The 15,230-nt window shown below is 41.7% G+C and overlaps 1 protein-coding gene across 2 annotated transcripts in view; it reads left to right on the top strand.

Annotated features, from left to right (window-relative positions):
* The window catches only part of ASTN1 (astrotactin 1), a 308,295-nt gene that overhangs the window by 232,764 nt on the left and 60,301 nt on the right, over positions 1-15,230 (top strand). For both annotated transcript variants that reach the window (XM_087438277.1, XM_004425007.3), the window contains exons 15-16: positions 1,478-1,582; positions 3,767-3,955. In XM_087438277.1, coding sequence (XP_087294403.1) covers positions 1,478-1,582; positions 3,767-3,955 — 294 coding nt within the window. The remainder of the gene's footprint in view (positions 1-1,477; positions 1,583-3,766; positions 3,956-15,230) is intronic.

Raw genomic sequence — 15,230 nt, 5'->3', positions numbered from 1 at the left:
AAAAGCCAGAGTAGGTAGTAGTATGACTGTCGTCACAAAGCTTAATGTTAACCCTCAAAGAAGAACATTTGAAAGAAACAAGTACTACAAACCTTCTCTTAGTTTAACTTATCTTTGATTGTCTGAGACAAAATTTAAGCAATTGATTCACTAAGCACCTCTCCTGACCTTTTCTCTTTTTGCCTTACCAATAATTATTCCCATATGATTCACACAGAAATGGAAATTTGGCAATTACTCAGCTAATTTGATCAGAGTTGACAAGCAGCTAATTAATCCTGCCCACTTTTCATCCAGTTTAGGTAATAAATTAGTTGATTTAGCCTGAAGGGAACATGGGTCAAAATGGCAAGATAATTCACTATGCATGTATTAGTGCCATTATATTTATACATACACAATATCTATCTATCTATCCATATTTATTATATATATTGCCATTACATTTGCATATTTACATATATAGATACATACACGTATGCCTATGTGTATATGTGTGTATATATATTTATTCCTATAACGTACACACATGACAAACATTAGGCACAGAAACGAAGCTAAAATTGGTTTTCTAAACTTAGCAAGGTGATTTTTTCTTATTTCCTGTGGCCTAATTATTTTGTTTCTGTAGCAGTTTATATTTATAGTAATGGCTAGGATTTAAATAGTGTGCCATACTTTCTCCAAGGTGCTCAAGCAAAAACAGCCCATTATAACATCTCTTAAGAGGCTACAGGATGTGTTTATTGAGAGGGACCTTGGACAAGCAACTCGGCTTCTCAGAGCCTCAGTTCTCCCATTGGTCAAAGGGGGACCACAAATAAAGTGTCTATCACAGTGTCTGGCACTTAGACGGTGCTCAATACTGGGCCATCCCTGCCCGTTAGTGACCTAATCATGCTGACACTGTCCCTCCTGATAAAGAAGAAATAGCATTATCAGCTTCAGAGTAATTAAAACTTAAATACTGAACACAAATCAGTTAAATGGGACAGAAAAATCAATGTTATCAGGTATGTGAGCTGAGTCAATTACTGCAACTATTAAAGAGAGTAAAAATCTGGTGTGTTACAGGAAGCTGAGAGTTTCGTATGAATGCATTAAGGGAATATTATAGTAGAATGGTTAAGAACCCCAGCCCTGCCTCGGACACATCTGAAACTCCATCCTGGCTCTACCTGGTGGCCTAAGGCCCTTATGCAAACATCCTTTCTGAGTCTCAGTTTCCACATTTATAAAATGCAAATAATAACACCTATCTCGCCAGGATCTAATGACTTTATATATGCAAAGTGCTTAGCAAAATGTCTGGCACAGAGGAAGTGTTCAATAAATGATAGCTGTTGTTACTGTGATTCCAGAAATTCTCTCCATCAAAGCACCCTTTCTCATTCTCTCACAATTACACCCCTAACCTGGTTGACTTGGGACTCGTGAATCAGTCGCACACGCTGAGCCGCGTCTTCTCTGTCCCCAGGGATGGTGAACTTCAGTGAGGTGTCTGGATACCCCGCGCTGCAGCACTGGAAGGTGCGGTCTGTGATGTACCACATCAGGCTCAGCCAAGTGACCGTCTCGCAGGGTGAGCACAGCAGCGAGCCGTCCCTCCCCCCTGCTCCCGGGGCTTGGCATTCCTTTCCAAGGGCGCAAGCCTTTTATCCTGTTGTTAAAGATGCAGTCTGAAATGTAGCCACTCCGTGAGGTACATAACCCGTTCACTCGGAGTCACACTTGAGCGCAAATACCTGGAATCGGATCGTTTTCTAAGTAGAGATTACGTTGCAAGTTTTATCTTGGACTATCGAAGAGATGCACAGGGCAAGGCGGGAACTAATGAAGATAAACACCTACTTTGTTATTTTTCCTGGGGTCACACAGTGGGTAAAGAGGGTACGCAAGAGCAGATTTTTTTATAAATTGATGGAATAAAACTTCCAACTGCATAGAGCATAACTTAGAGTCTCTGTACAATGAAAGAAATAAGGGAAAGAGAGCAAGAAAGAAAGGGAGGGAGGAAAAGTAGAAAACAGCTTATGGTTCCTAATATATTTGGGGGGCGGGGGGATTTATCTATATCTACATCTAGTAAGTTAAGGAGTAGTGAATTCTAAAGCTTAGGACAAATTGTTCCAAAACAGAACTGTGAGGCCCCTTGTACAAGTATTCTTTAAATTTTAGTGGTAAATGCCTTGCATCAAGATTTTCCTAGCACTTGAGCAATTCCAATGTGCAATTTGAAATGAAAAAATTTCAACAAATAGGGCCTTAATATAGGTACACATCTCTATTCCACCTCATCCCCTTGTACTAGGAGAACATTACTCAACTCCATCCTCTGAGGCTACCTAAAGAATGTACCAGATGTGAAGTTTATGTCATAGAGTCTGGCTTCTCCGTGTTGGATGGAGGGTAACTAGAGCCAGAGGATATGTTGGCACAGGGTGACAGACAAGGAGAGGGACCTTAGGGAGGCAATAGGGAGACAGAGCCTTAGGGCCAACAGGAGAGACATAAAGGGTAGGGGACGGATAGAGAATTATAAAGAGAAGTGAGACATATACTCACAAAAGGTAAAGCTTCGTGCATAGAGAAAGAAAATGCATGAAGGATATAGAACATTTCCATAGACATGAAAGGACTTGAGAACTTTTTTTTTTTCACATGAAAGAGTTCTTGGCAAGAAGGGATTGGGATGGGGATCTTACTGAAGTAAACTCTCCTGGTGCAGAAAACACCTGGAAAGAACTAAGCTACTCCTCATTCCAGGGAAACACGGCAATAGAGACTCGGACCTGTTCACATGCTGAGTTTGCACAGGTGCTGTGCACATCAGGGGTTGACAATGGTTATCTCTGCTGCCACATGCCTTTCAAAGCCACACGTGGTATCCCGGGTGATGTGGACTTCTGCACTTGGGGTCTCATGTCTGGGCCAGGCTCTGCCTTGTCCTGATAGGACACAGGTGTGTAGAAAGGAAGGCTGAATAAAGCTGGCCAGGTTCAGAAGGTACTGGATTTGGAAAATTTGCCATGGACTATCTTTCTGACAAGTATAACTTTCTTAAAGAGGGAAAGCAAATCCAAGGAGCTTTGGCTGGGGAGGAGGGTGAGGAGGCAGATAGATCCTTTCCTCCATTTGCCATTTCCCAATCCTTATACTTCGGATTTTCTGAAATAAATATAAGCAGTGTATTAGTGACTTTTCTTACCTTTCTTCTTCCATTATCTTCCCGTTATCAATTTCTATGTTTGAAGACAATATTCTACAAACTTTTTTGGTTTACACCGTGACCTTGTGCATATGCACACTCCCACATACACACAACAGAAGTTTCATGAAGTGATAACTTCATCTTACGATATGAAATGTTCTCTGCTAGTATTTGTGTTTCTATTTTAGACTACGCTATTCTTTTTCATTTTTTTCAAGTGCTATTATTTGAGCTCACAAAATTGATTTAATGTCATGACTTGTGATTTGGAAAAAAAAAACATTGCCTTAAGGAGGGGTGTAGTGGGGATTTGGCAGTGTTCTGCTTAACTTGCACGCAGTTAACAACATAACCAACTGGCTTGAAGAGATTTTCATTTAGGAACTGAAAAGTGTGATTTAGCTAAATGGAAATACTCACCTGACTGTTTCAGCCTACTCTCCAAATCACTTTGGGACCCACGGGCACTTCCCCATTTGAGGCTGAACGGCCGCGGAATCCAGATACCCACATTGTGAGTCCTCACTCTCGCTCTTGGGTGATGTTTCTCTACAGCCCTCAGCAATGCTCTCCACTCCCTGGATGGGGCTACGTCTCGTGGGGATTTTGTGGCCTTGTTGGACCAGTTTGGCAACCATTACATCCAGGAAGCTAGCTACGGCTTTGAGGAGTCCTGCTCTATCTGGTACCCAAACAAGCAGGTCCAGCGGCGACTGTGGCTGGAATATGAAGACATCAGCAAAGGTGAGTGACAGACACATCAGCAAATTCTACACCCCATGCAAATACTGGCTGCATAGGTGCAATGCATAGGACCAAACTTAAGGAGTGTGTAGGCGCAGAACTAATTCAGGCATTGCCTCAATGCCCTGTGGCCATCCTTAAAATTGTCAAGATTTGCTTGCTAAAACCAAATCTCAAAATGAGAGTATTTGGGGAAACTTTAGATGCAGGATGGGATCTAAACTGTATGGTCACTGTGTTAGTTATCATAGAGAGAGTCCTCTACAGGTGTTTACCAGTCCCCGTGTGTTCTGCTACGATAGCAAGGGCGAAGTATTAGACTGCTCTTATGGGGTAGGGGAGAAGGAGGAGACTGTTGCAGTCTCCCCCTGCTTCCTGCCCCCAGCAATCCCAGGCTACACTGGCTGGCAACGCCACACGGTAACTACATAGTAAACCCCTTCTCACTCCATCCTGCCCTGACTTGAGGCCCATTTTTCCTCCTGATTTGTGCTATGAGGAAATCTCCATTGGCCCAGGTGTTTATACAGCTCTGGATAACAGCCTCACAAATAAATCCTTGTCTACCATTTGATGGCAAGTTAGTATTCAGTCCAAGTAAGTATGAGAAATTGGAATTTTTCAAACTTTCTGCATTCACCTTCTGATGTAGGAGGAGTACGGGAAGGTAAATTTGTATTCTGATCAACCAAGACTGGTTTAGAATTGCCATTCATGGAATTTCTTCTCCTGAGCTTATCCCCACGGCCAGCATTCTGATGAGGCCAAGTTATGGATGTGTGAGTTGCTAAAGAGCAAGTGATGAAATTAGCACAATGAAAACTTGAGAAGTAGGTCATCCTAAGATTTAATGATCAAGAGTTCCTCTGAGAAAAGGGACCCTCTGCTGTCAGCAGTGCTGTAGTGGGCAACAATGTGCCCCTGTGGCTGAGAGGCTCTTGGTTCTCTGAGCTCTGTACAAATTCCTGCTTTGTCTTGCTTAAGAGGTAGCAGAGGCATGAGAGCCTCTCTTCTGGCAGGGTATTTTCTTCCAGAAGTAGCAAGAGGCTTGTGTCTGGGCTGCAGTTGCTGCAGGCATTTCCCCCCAAGCCCTGATTCCTCTAAACTCAAAGACACACTCACAGGCTGCTGGTATCCCTTCGAACTTCAGTATCTTAAAATTGTTCTGATTCCAGTGTGCCAAGAAAGGATTGTAATGTAAGCAAATGTAGATAAGACCAGTTCCAGCTGGCAAAGCTTTCTTATGTTTCCGTGCCAGAGCCTGGTGATTGAACCAAAGGGCTAAATCCTCCTCTTTTTCTGTTGGCCAGTGGTTCAAGGATTGCCAGGGAGATGAGAGTCTGACCTTCCCCAGAACTCCTGGTTCTACCCATTGCTTCTCTCTTGAACATTGCAGTCTTCTTAAGGTTAAACACTGAGCCAAGGAGGGAAATTTGTCCATGACCTTGGCTCTATGCCCCATTCCTCTTGATCTCAAGCCATTCTTGCCACTCAGGAGCTAGTTTTGTCATAGTCTGTTGACTTTAGTTCTTATAAATATGATGTATACAACCCCTTCCTTGTTATTGATCTTAAAAGATATTCAAACATTTTAGTATGTCTGTTTTGATCTCTCTCAATTGTCCATGTATACCATCCCCCACTCCTGAGTCTTACCTCCACGTCATAGGGTTTATCTTTCTTATTGTTTGGTCTGATTCTTACTCTTAAATATTTTTCTCCTCCCTAGGCACTAATTTCCTTTTATTCCAAAAGCCTGCATAGAGGCATGCTACTAATAAAGAATTATAAGTGCATAAGACAAAGGAAGATTGTTTCCGCTTTTCTGCACTCTGAGAGGATCGGTCCAGAATGGGATTTAGGCACTAGTGGTGACAAGTGTTCTGAGAGGACTATACCTACCATGTCATAAAAACAACACCTTTTTGGACTCGAGTCCTTTGATTATATGTTCTTGCCTGTTCTAACTTTAAAAACCTTCCTATAGTGAAAAGGTTTCTCTGTTCTTTATTTTTGTGCGTATGATCAGATACCTAAAATTGCTTATGGATTGAATAGGAAAGGAGGTTGATCAGGGATGAAATGAAATGGAAAGAGCACAGGACTTAGGGTTGGGATGCTAGAATCAGCCAGGTAACTTTTGTTTAGTAAATTAACTATCAGGACTTCACCTGTAATGCCCTCTGTGGTCCCTTCCAGCTCTGGAGGATTATGGATCCAAGAGTCCCTTTTATATGAGAAGCTTTCTCAGGTCAGGCATTTGAGCAAAGATTCTCCTCGTCTCTCTACAAATCCCTATGAAACTTCTCAAGGGTAGGTTCCATACCTTATTCAACTTTAAACTCCCAGAGTCTAACACAGAACCAGCACATGGTAAGCCCTCAACAATTGTTTATTGTTGTTGTTGTTGCTGCCATTGTTGTTGTTGCTGCCATTGTTGTTAGCGACGGTGGTGGTGGTGGTAGGAATGGTGGTAAAAGCCCTTCTGCTGTGGTGATTTCCCATGTGGGTTTTGTTACAGACATGTAAAATGCTTCAGTTATGCCTGACTGATGAAAACGCACATGGATTTTTGGCCATTTCGTCAGAAGGCAGCCTTCCACCCAACAGGCACTTAATTGTCACGCTACTACTCTATGGTTTGGCCATACGAATATTTAGGAACACCTGTCTCTAGATAAAGCTCACTGAAGCCTATGAGAAATATACTTCCTTTCTCATTGTCTAAATTAGCCTATCTCAATTTTTTTTTGCAGAGCAAATAAAGACTATCAGAATTGAAATTTCCCAACCACCCTTCTCTCCACTTCTAAACTTACTTATGTCTTCTCGCATCGTCCTCTGCCCTCGCACCTCAGAAAATGTGATGAGTTCCTCCTCTTCAGGCTAACCTCTCCACCTGTGCCCCTGCTCCTCTCCCTCCTGGCTTCCTCCTACACCTCACTCGTTCAGTACTCTTCCTTTTTAATCTTTACAACCTCTTCAGCCACTGAATTATCCCTTCCCCAACCTTATATCTCCCCCAAAATAATATTTTTATAAACATGTGTCTCTTGTACCACCGTTTCCTTTCAACATATCACCATCAAATTTTTCGAGCGAGTAGTTTATACATCTTTTCTCTACTCTTTACTTCTTTTCACTCTTCAGATGATTGCTTTCAACCACTTGACTCGACAGAAAACAGCTCTGAAGAAGGAAATAAAGCTTCTTAATCAGAGGTTCACTTTTCTGTTCTGTGACCATTTATCTATCTCAGCTGAAGAATTTATCCCTCCTGAGCAGGTCTGCCTTCGAAAATTCTCTCTTCCCTTGGTGTCCCTGACGCTATTCTGTCCAGATTCTCTTCATAAATCTTTGTCCTTTATTTCTTATTCTTTTTTGCCCTTACTCCTCTAAAGAAATCATTTATATTTTGGTCATTTTTCAGGATTTCATCCTAAGGCTCCTCTCTTCTTCACTGTTGCTGGGTGATTCTCTTCTGTGTCTACTCAACCTACATCTCTAATCCTTCCCTTTTTCCTGAAATTCAAAACCTCATTTGCCCTTGAGTGTTTAGCATTTCTACATAGATATTCTAACATCTCTCTTCTCTATATCCACTAGAAGAATCGTGAACTACATGATGGATCCAAGTATAAAGGGGGAGTCTTTGTTGATGCTCTCTTCCACTTCCACATTCAACTGTTTGCAAAGTTCTGTTCTTTTTACCACCTAAACATTTCTTCAACAGGTGTCTTCTCCTGTCCATTTCTCAAAATTGTATGAGCTTACAGCATCAGCTCTCATAAGAAGTATTGACATGGCATCCTCATGTGTCTCCTTTTCTTCAGTTTTCTGCCACTCTAGTCCATTCTGCATTTCACCATCTGTTATCTTTTTTAAATGTCACTTAATGACATGACTCTTCAGCTTGAAGCCCTTCACTAACTCCTCACTGCCTTCTCAGCATAAACATGACTTCACTCCCTGTATTAGTTTCCTATGGCTGCTGTAAAAATTTACCACAACCTTGGCGGCTTAGAACAACATAAATTCATTCCCTGACAGTTTCGGGGGCCAGAAGTCCAAAATCAGTTTCAGTGGGCTAAACTCAGGGTATCAGTAGAGCTGGTTCCTTCTGGAGGCTCTAGAGGAAAACCCCTTTCCTTGCTATTTCCAGCTTCTAGAGGCATTCTGTATTCCTAGGCTGTGGTCCCTTCCTGCATCTTCAAAGTGCATCACTCCAGTGTCTGAGTCACATGGCCTTCTCTCTGACTCTTCCTACCTCCTCTTATAAGATCCTTTTGATGACACTGGGCCCACCCAGATAATCCAGGATAGTCTACCAGTCTCAAGAGTCTTAATTTAAGCATGTCTGCAGAATTCCTTTTGCCATTGACAGGTAACATTCACAGGTTCCAGAGATTAGGACCTCAGCATCTTTGGGAGCCATTATTCAGCCTGCCACGCCCTCTGCCCTCTCCAGCTGCTGCATCACTGACTACTCCCTGCCCCAAGCTTCCTCCACTCTAATGATACAAGGATACTTGCTATCAATCCCAAACCCTTGCATTTGCTTCGAAACAGTGTAAGGCCTAGAGACTGCCTCCCTGCCCCTGTCAAGGCCATGGATAAGCTCCCACTCTGTCTCACTCAGGAATTTTCTCCTGGGTCCCTCTCTTGCCCTCCTCTAGGAACTCTCTTTTCTCCTTTCCTTGGTGTCTGTCTGGTTCCCTAATGTCTGGGAGGATCTCCCTCTCAGGCCCTTAGGATCAGCAAATTCATCTTCCTGGCTGTGATTTCTGTTTCTTGTTTATGTTTTTAATTGCCCCCTTCAGCTCTATAAATTGCCATTTGCAATTAAACAACACCCCGTCCCGGTGTCAGGCCCCAACTCTGGTCCAGGATTAAGGTTTGCACTGGTTTGGAGGAGGGCACTGAGCCTTTAACACACTCCTGAGACTTTGCAAATGCGTTGCCTGTCTGCCCTCGTCCTCTATTCCACCTCCGTTCTACCATCTCCTCCTTCCTGCTCTTCAAGAGCCAGGTCCAATGTCACCTGATGCTCTAGGCAGAGTTCCTTACTGCCTATTTTATGTTCTTATAGCTCCTCTACATGTCCTTTGGCAGCACTCTTCCCATTTCCCTCTATTGTCATTTCCCTGGACGACTGTTTCCTGTGATAATAGACTTGACAACACTTAACATATTTCTCTTCTTTTTTTAATTTAAAAAGCTTATTTATTTAAAAATTCAAAATGTCTAAAACAGAATAAAGTGTAAAGTAAATCTTCCTCCCACTCTTATTTCCCAGTAATCTAGTTCCACTCCCCAGAGGCCACCAGGCCACCATTGCTACCAGTGTACTGTCTATCCATTCGGAGATAGTGTCTTCCTAGCCATTTGGAGGTGAACAAAGCAAGTTGCAAAAGAGTAGATATAGTAGGGTCTTGTCTGTTTAAAAAATTTTACATATAAATATATGCATATACACATATGTATAAATAATCTTTTAGCCTCTCTCTATATGTATGTTTTTATATGTGTGTGTATACAGTATATATATTATGTGTGTGTGTTTATATATATATATATATAAACAAATTATCTGATTGCTCCAAGATTAGGGATAAGGGGGTAGGGACTTTTATTTTTTGTACTAAAATCTTCTGTGTTGCTTTTCCCACAATAAGCATGTGTCACTTTTGCAAAAAACTCAACATATTGAAAAATATATTCTGAAAAGTTTGTGTTACCTTGAGTGAAGACTTGTAAAGTTAACTGAAAAAAACAGAATGCACAATTGTATCTACAGAGAGCTGAACTTTGGATAGAAATCTTGGAGGAAGTGCAAAACAATATGACCATTTCTTACTAATCTTTGGGTCTTCATCGCTGACACGGTGCCTGGCATATAATGAGCATCCCCTGTTTGTTGAAGGAATGAATCCTTTATTTTGTCCTTACTTCAGAAGAAACCCGTAAAGAGGTATAGATCTGTAGATTCCAGAGAAGTATCCAAAAAAATTGAACCTTCTTCAAATAAGAACTTCCCAAGGCTTAATTTTAATCCTGCACCTGACACACTAAGCAGAGTACATTTTCTTTCTTTTTGATGCTCCATTCAGGAGTGGATGTCCTCGGGTCTTTCTTCCTTCCCTTTTCCAATATCACTTTCATTGTTACTTTAGGTCTGACCTTTGCCATTGCCTTTTCTTGCTGTTGCTTTTGGTGCATAGTGGTGGGGTTATCTGGGTTGACAGTTGACAATAACAAGCTCTTCCTTTCCACTGCACCTTCTAGTCCATAATCCACTGTTTTTTGTTTTTTGCTTTTTTCTAGCCAGTTGCTTCCTTTCCATGGGGAAAGCTAAGAAGAATAGCTTCCTCTTCTTCCAAGATACAACTGAGAGTTTTTCTCTTAAGGTGACCCGCTAGCTCTGAGAAGTCCTAAGTCAGATTAGAGTCAAAGAAAGAAGTAACCCACCTCCATGGCATTATACTTTTACCACACGGGATGCTATGTGTTCCACTTTCCATCAAGTTGTTTTTGGGTGGATAGAACCCAAGACAGATTCAGCTGGTCCCTCTCCCCAGGATAGTGAACAGATTTCTTCTATCACTGAACCAAAAACAATAGCTGAACCGGCAGTCAGCCTTCCGACCCTGGTCTGTGAGTGCTGGTCAGCAGAGTCCCAGTCTTGTGTATTTGATGCTGGTGCAGTTCGTAGGCTAACATGTATAATTGTGGTACAGGGCATAAAACTCTGATTAAGTTAAGGACAAAACATATAGAAATCCAACAAAGAGTGATAACTTAAGTTTCTAGAATGCTTTATGTTTTACAACCCTAGGGTTGCAAACCAGTTCCAAAGGCTCTTTTTATGCACATTTACAATAACGAAGTTAGCACTCAAATGGCAAAGCAATTACGGCATATAGCTATTGTCTTTAAATGATTAATTAATTAATTCAACAAACGTTTGCTGAGGGCCTGCTGCATGCAAAGCCCTGTAGCGAGCCGAGAGCCGGTGTAGAGGAGACAGCTGTTCTATGGCATTCCCAGGCACACAGGCCTGATGCAGGTGCTGCTGAGGCTGAGCCTGGTGGTATCGTAAACAGAGGCTTCGAAGAAGATCTAAGCTTTCCTAAACATATGTGTGAGGGTTTAATTTGAGTCTTCAAGTCCCTAGGCTCTGATGCAGAGTCCAGAGGAAAGTGGGTCTGTAGGTTGAGGGAGGAAGATACTATGAATAATATTACCAAACAGCATGTTACATAGCTTTTCTCATTTAATCCTCAAACATACTTATCACTTAAGTCTTACCCTCCCCATTTTATAGATAAGGAAATAAAGTCTCAGAAAGCTTAAATAACGTGCCTGTGTCACGTAACTAGTAAGTGGTAGAGCAAGGATAAGAACGCCTCCACCCAGTGAGATAGCCTGCAAATGGCTGTGTGCCGTTTTGCCTGCCAATGGCACAAGAAGAGATTAAGGTAGGAAGTTTAGTGGACAGAATGGAGGTAGGATCAAGACATAACTGAAGCCAGGCCGCTGGTCTGTGGTGAACGCAACAGGGCCAGATGTCAACCTCATGGTGGGTCCACTGCCTTTTACCTTGAGTTTTCTGAATTTTTGATTGTTTGTTGTGGGATTTTTTTGTTTTGCTTTGTTTTTGGCCATGATCTGTGATGACAAAACAGTTGCTGGAGTAGTTTTTGTTTTCTTATACAGCAGTGCTTCTCAAAACTTAATGTGCATTTGTATCACCTGGGATCTTGTTAAAAGGGAGATTCTGATTCAGTAAGTCAGGGTGGGGCCTGAGATTCTGCATGTCTAACAAGCTCTCAGATGACACCAAAGCTGCTAGTCTGAGGACCATATTCTGAATAGCAAGGCTATGTACTTTTATCGAAGACCAACAGGGAGCAGGCTCCCCCATCATCCCTGTTCATCCTGTCCAGTCCAGGAAGTTCAACACTGGAGCCATGGCACGGTGGCCTCCAGGGATATGTCCTGGTGTCATCTCCACAGAGGAGTGTCACAGACAGGAGGACCAGCCTCAATGGTTTTCACTTTGGACCAGGACTTTTCTCTGATTAAGCCATTGATCATTAGGCTTGTGTGCAGAATTGAACAGTCTTAAGCCCTCGGGCACTGAAACATGCCAACAATCAGGATTAAAGGTGATAAGCTGATTTTTTAAAGCTTTGTCTTGTAGGCAACACTGTCCTCATCTTACTGCCTCAAGCATTCACTCCAGGTTTTTAACAATAGTATTCAAGAGGCCCCATTTTTTTTCCTCTAGAAGCCACAAATTGTTATAGAGTTTCATATTTTAACCTGGGTAGTATTTTAGTTGATGGGATAATTCTGATGATGATGTCAAACTCCTTTCATATAATTATGGGCTTGACAATAGTGACATATTGTCCATAAAAAACAATTTAGTAGTTAATTTTATGGTATTCTGTACTCCAACTATGTAAGCTTTGTCTTTACAACTTGATTGATTGCTTCCTGGGAGTGGGCTTATTCATTCATTTATTCGCCATCTTCTATATCTAAACACTGGTCTAGGCACGGGGCATATAATGGTGAATGATGTAGAGAAGTTTCCTATTTTTATGGAGCTCATGTGCTAGGGAAGAGGGACAGAAAGTAACAAGTAACAAATGAAAGCAGTAATTCTAGATAATGATAGATATCGTGAAGAAACTAAAACCAGGTGATATAATAAAGGTTGGGGCTGATTAAGATGGCAGGTACAAAGAAGGCCTCAATGATGGTGATGAGGGGATGAGTTTGAGCTGAGACCCAGAAGACAAGCAGGAGCTGGCCATCTGGGGGCAGAACGATCCAGGCAGAGGAACTAGCAAACACAAAGGCTTTGTAATTTTTTTTGAATTCTCATAGCTTCAAGCATAATGTGGGGCATATAGAAGTTACTTGGTAATATCAGACTGATGACCAACATGACTGCACAGAAGAGAGAGGCCTGGATTCTCTGATGAAACATGAAGAGAAGAAACTCTGCTTCTGGCCAAACTTGTTCTGTTTCCCAGATTCAGCAAGCTAAGATGGACTGATTTGTTTAGCCCCCCCTCTTTTATCCCACATGTAAATCAATGCTCAAGTGGCCTGGCCATGGTGATATAGACCCAAGAGAAATAAACATATGGCTACAGGCATAATAGTACAATACATATATCTACCAGGACTTTTACCTTGATCTTAAGTTATGGACTCCATCCCACAATTAATAGTTTATCTTTGCAAAAGATATGTTGGAAAAAAAATGCAAGATAAATGTTGATGCAAGGAGAGATTCTACATCAGATGTGACAATCTGAACTTGACATCACTTGGGGTTTTCACATCTTTGGGGATAAGTGCCTTGTGTCTTAAGCAGTAATATGTCTATATTGACCATGGTACTCTAAGGCAGCAGGGAAGGAGACTGCAAGGGGAGTCAAGAGACCTGGGTTCTTGGTCTCAGTTGAGCCATTGGCCAGCCAGCTGACCTTGAGTAAATTACTTAACCCTCTTCAAAATAATCTTCTCATCTGTATAATAACTAGCTTGAATTAGATGATACTTAGCATTTCTTCTACTTCTCATGTTCTTTGACTCTATGTAGTCAGCAAATGATTTCTACTTCTGATAACAGAATGCAGTATTTAATAATGCCTGGCTCAAGGCTGAATAGGTTAACTCAACTGATGTTGCAATGGAAGGAGTTTAATGTAGTTGTTTGTAGCAAAGGTTTAGAGTCAGACAGGTTTGCATCAAAATTTTTATTAGCTGTGGCTCTTGAGAAGTTTCCTTAATGGCGATGAGCCTCAGTTTCCATGTCTATAAAATAGCGCTATTAATACTTATCTTACCACTAAGGATTACGTAAGGATTGAATACAATATTATATATAAAGCACAATGTCTAGCATTTTGTAAGTATTTAATGCATTGTGACTCATATTATTATTATTAACACTATTTTAATGGAATTTGCAGTTCAGTTCACTATTTTTGAACAAAATAGCAACTGATAAAAATTTCAAAGAGATATCAGTAAAACTTGCCCTGGGTAAATTCGCTCTTCACAGAAACACTGACATATGTTTTAGAAGTCACAAATCACCTATTAACCAAGCTAATGGAACAGGGGGTCAAACCTCCATTCTAAAAATCAGGATCAGCATCACATCTTTTGGCAATGATTTTCAGTCCCAGTTGTAGCCCCTTTGCTGGGAAAAGATCAGGAAATAAGCACAACTTCTCCCACCCATATGAGAGGGCTATTTTTTGGTGGGGGAAGGAGTTAGGGACTATAAGAATGTGTTCTCTGTGGAAGAGGATCCCTTGGGAAGCTTCTTTGATAAGCAGCCTGGGTATTACTACCTTTTAAGTGCAAAGGAGCTGTCAGGTGCATTCTCCAAAGGGAGAAAATTCATGAAAATGTCCAGCTGTATCGGCCTTCCCATTTACCTGTGATTCAAAGCCTGTGCCTTCGGCTCCACTGCCTGCCTACAGATGCAGACCCTGATTCCTCTTGTGCCTCAATGGTGGGACCCTGGCCCCATTAACAACCCAAGTGTCAACATAAGTGGATTTTTGGGGTTGAGAGACAACTTATTTTAGTAGTTTTTGTTGGACTTCTATCTTTTCCTGATTTCCATTAATAATCTGCTTTAGAGGAACACTTTTGTATTCTCAGAGGCATCAGGGGGTCAGCAATTGCTGAAAGATGGCAGCTACAACTATGAATCTCTGAGTTCGCTCTCTACTCCTACCCTGCTTCTTGCAATGCATAACACCATGCACAGCATCGAGCAGGCAGTCAATAAATATTGGTTCAATGAATAAATGAATGAATGCCATACTTTTTCTCTTCCTCTTTCCTTTTAAAGAGAAATGACAGCATATTTTCTAAGACAGCATCTCCCCAAACACCTTCCCCTCCAAGCCCCTGGCACCAGCCAACCCTTTCATCATCCCTCCTCCATACCTCCAGGTTTGATTGGTGTGTGTGTGTGTGTGTGTGTGTGTGTGTGTGTGCGCGCGTGCATGTAGGGGGCATGGGTTGGATAATGTCATGTGCTGGGATTTGGCATTAGAAAAATAGGCTAGACATTGAAGCCGAGTGATCAACACAAGGTAGGACTAGGATTAAATACCAGGACCCGGAGTATATCCATGTGTGGACCTCCAATTTGTGATTGTTATTCCAAGTTTCTGGCTACCAGTTAATGCTGTACAAGCCAACAGTAGTCTTTCTTTTACCACCCTTCTAT

This window comes from Ceratotherium simum, chromosome 2 (genome assembly GCF_057802395.1).
Source record: "Ceratotherium simum simum isolate JZ-2026a chromosome 2, ASM5780239v1, whole genome shotgun sequence".
Classification (NCBI taxonomy): domain Eukaryota; kingdom Metazoa; phylum Chordata; class Mammalia; order Perissodactyla; family Rhinocerotidae; genus Ceratotherium; species Ceratotherium simum.
The sequence above is the reverse complement of the archived record's forward strand: the minus strand, read 5'-3'. Positions and strand labels throughout refer to the sequence as shown.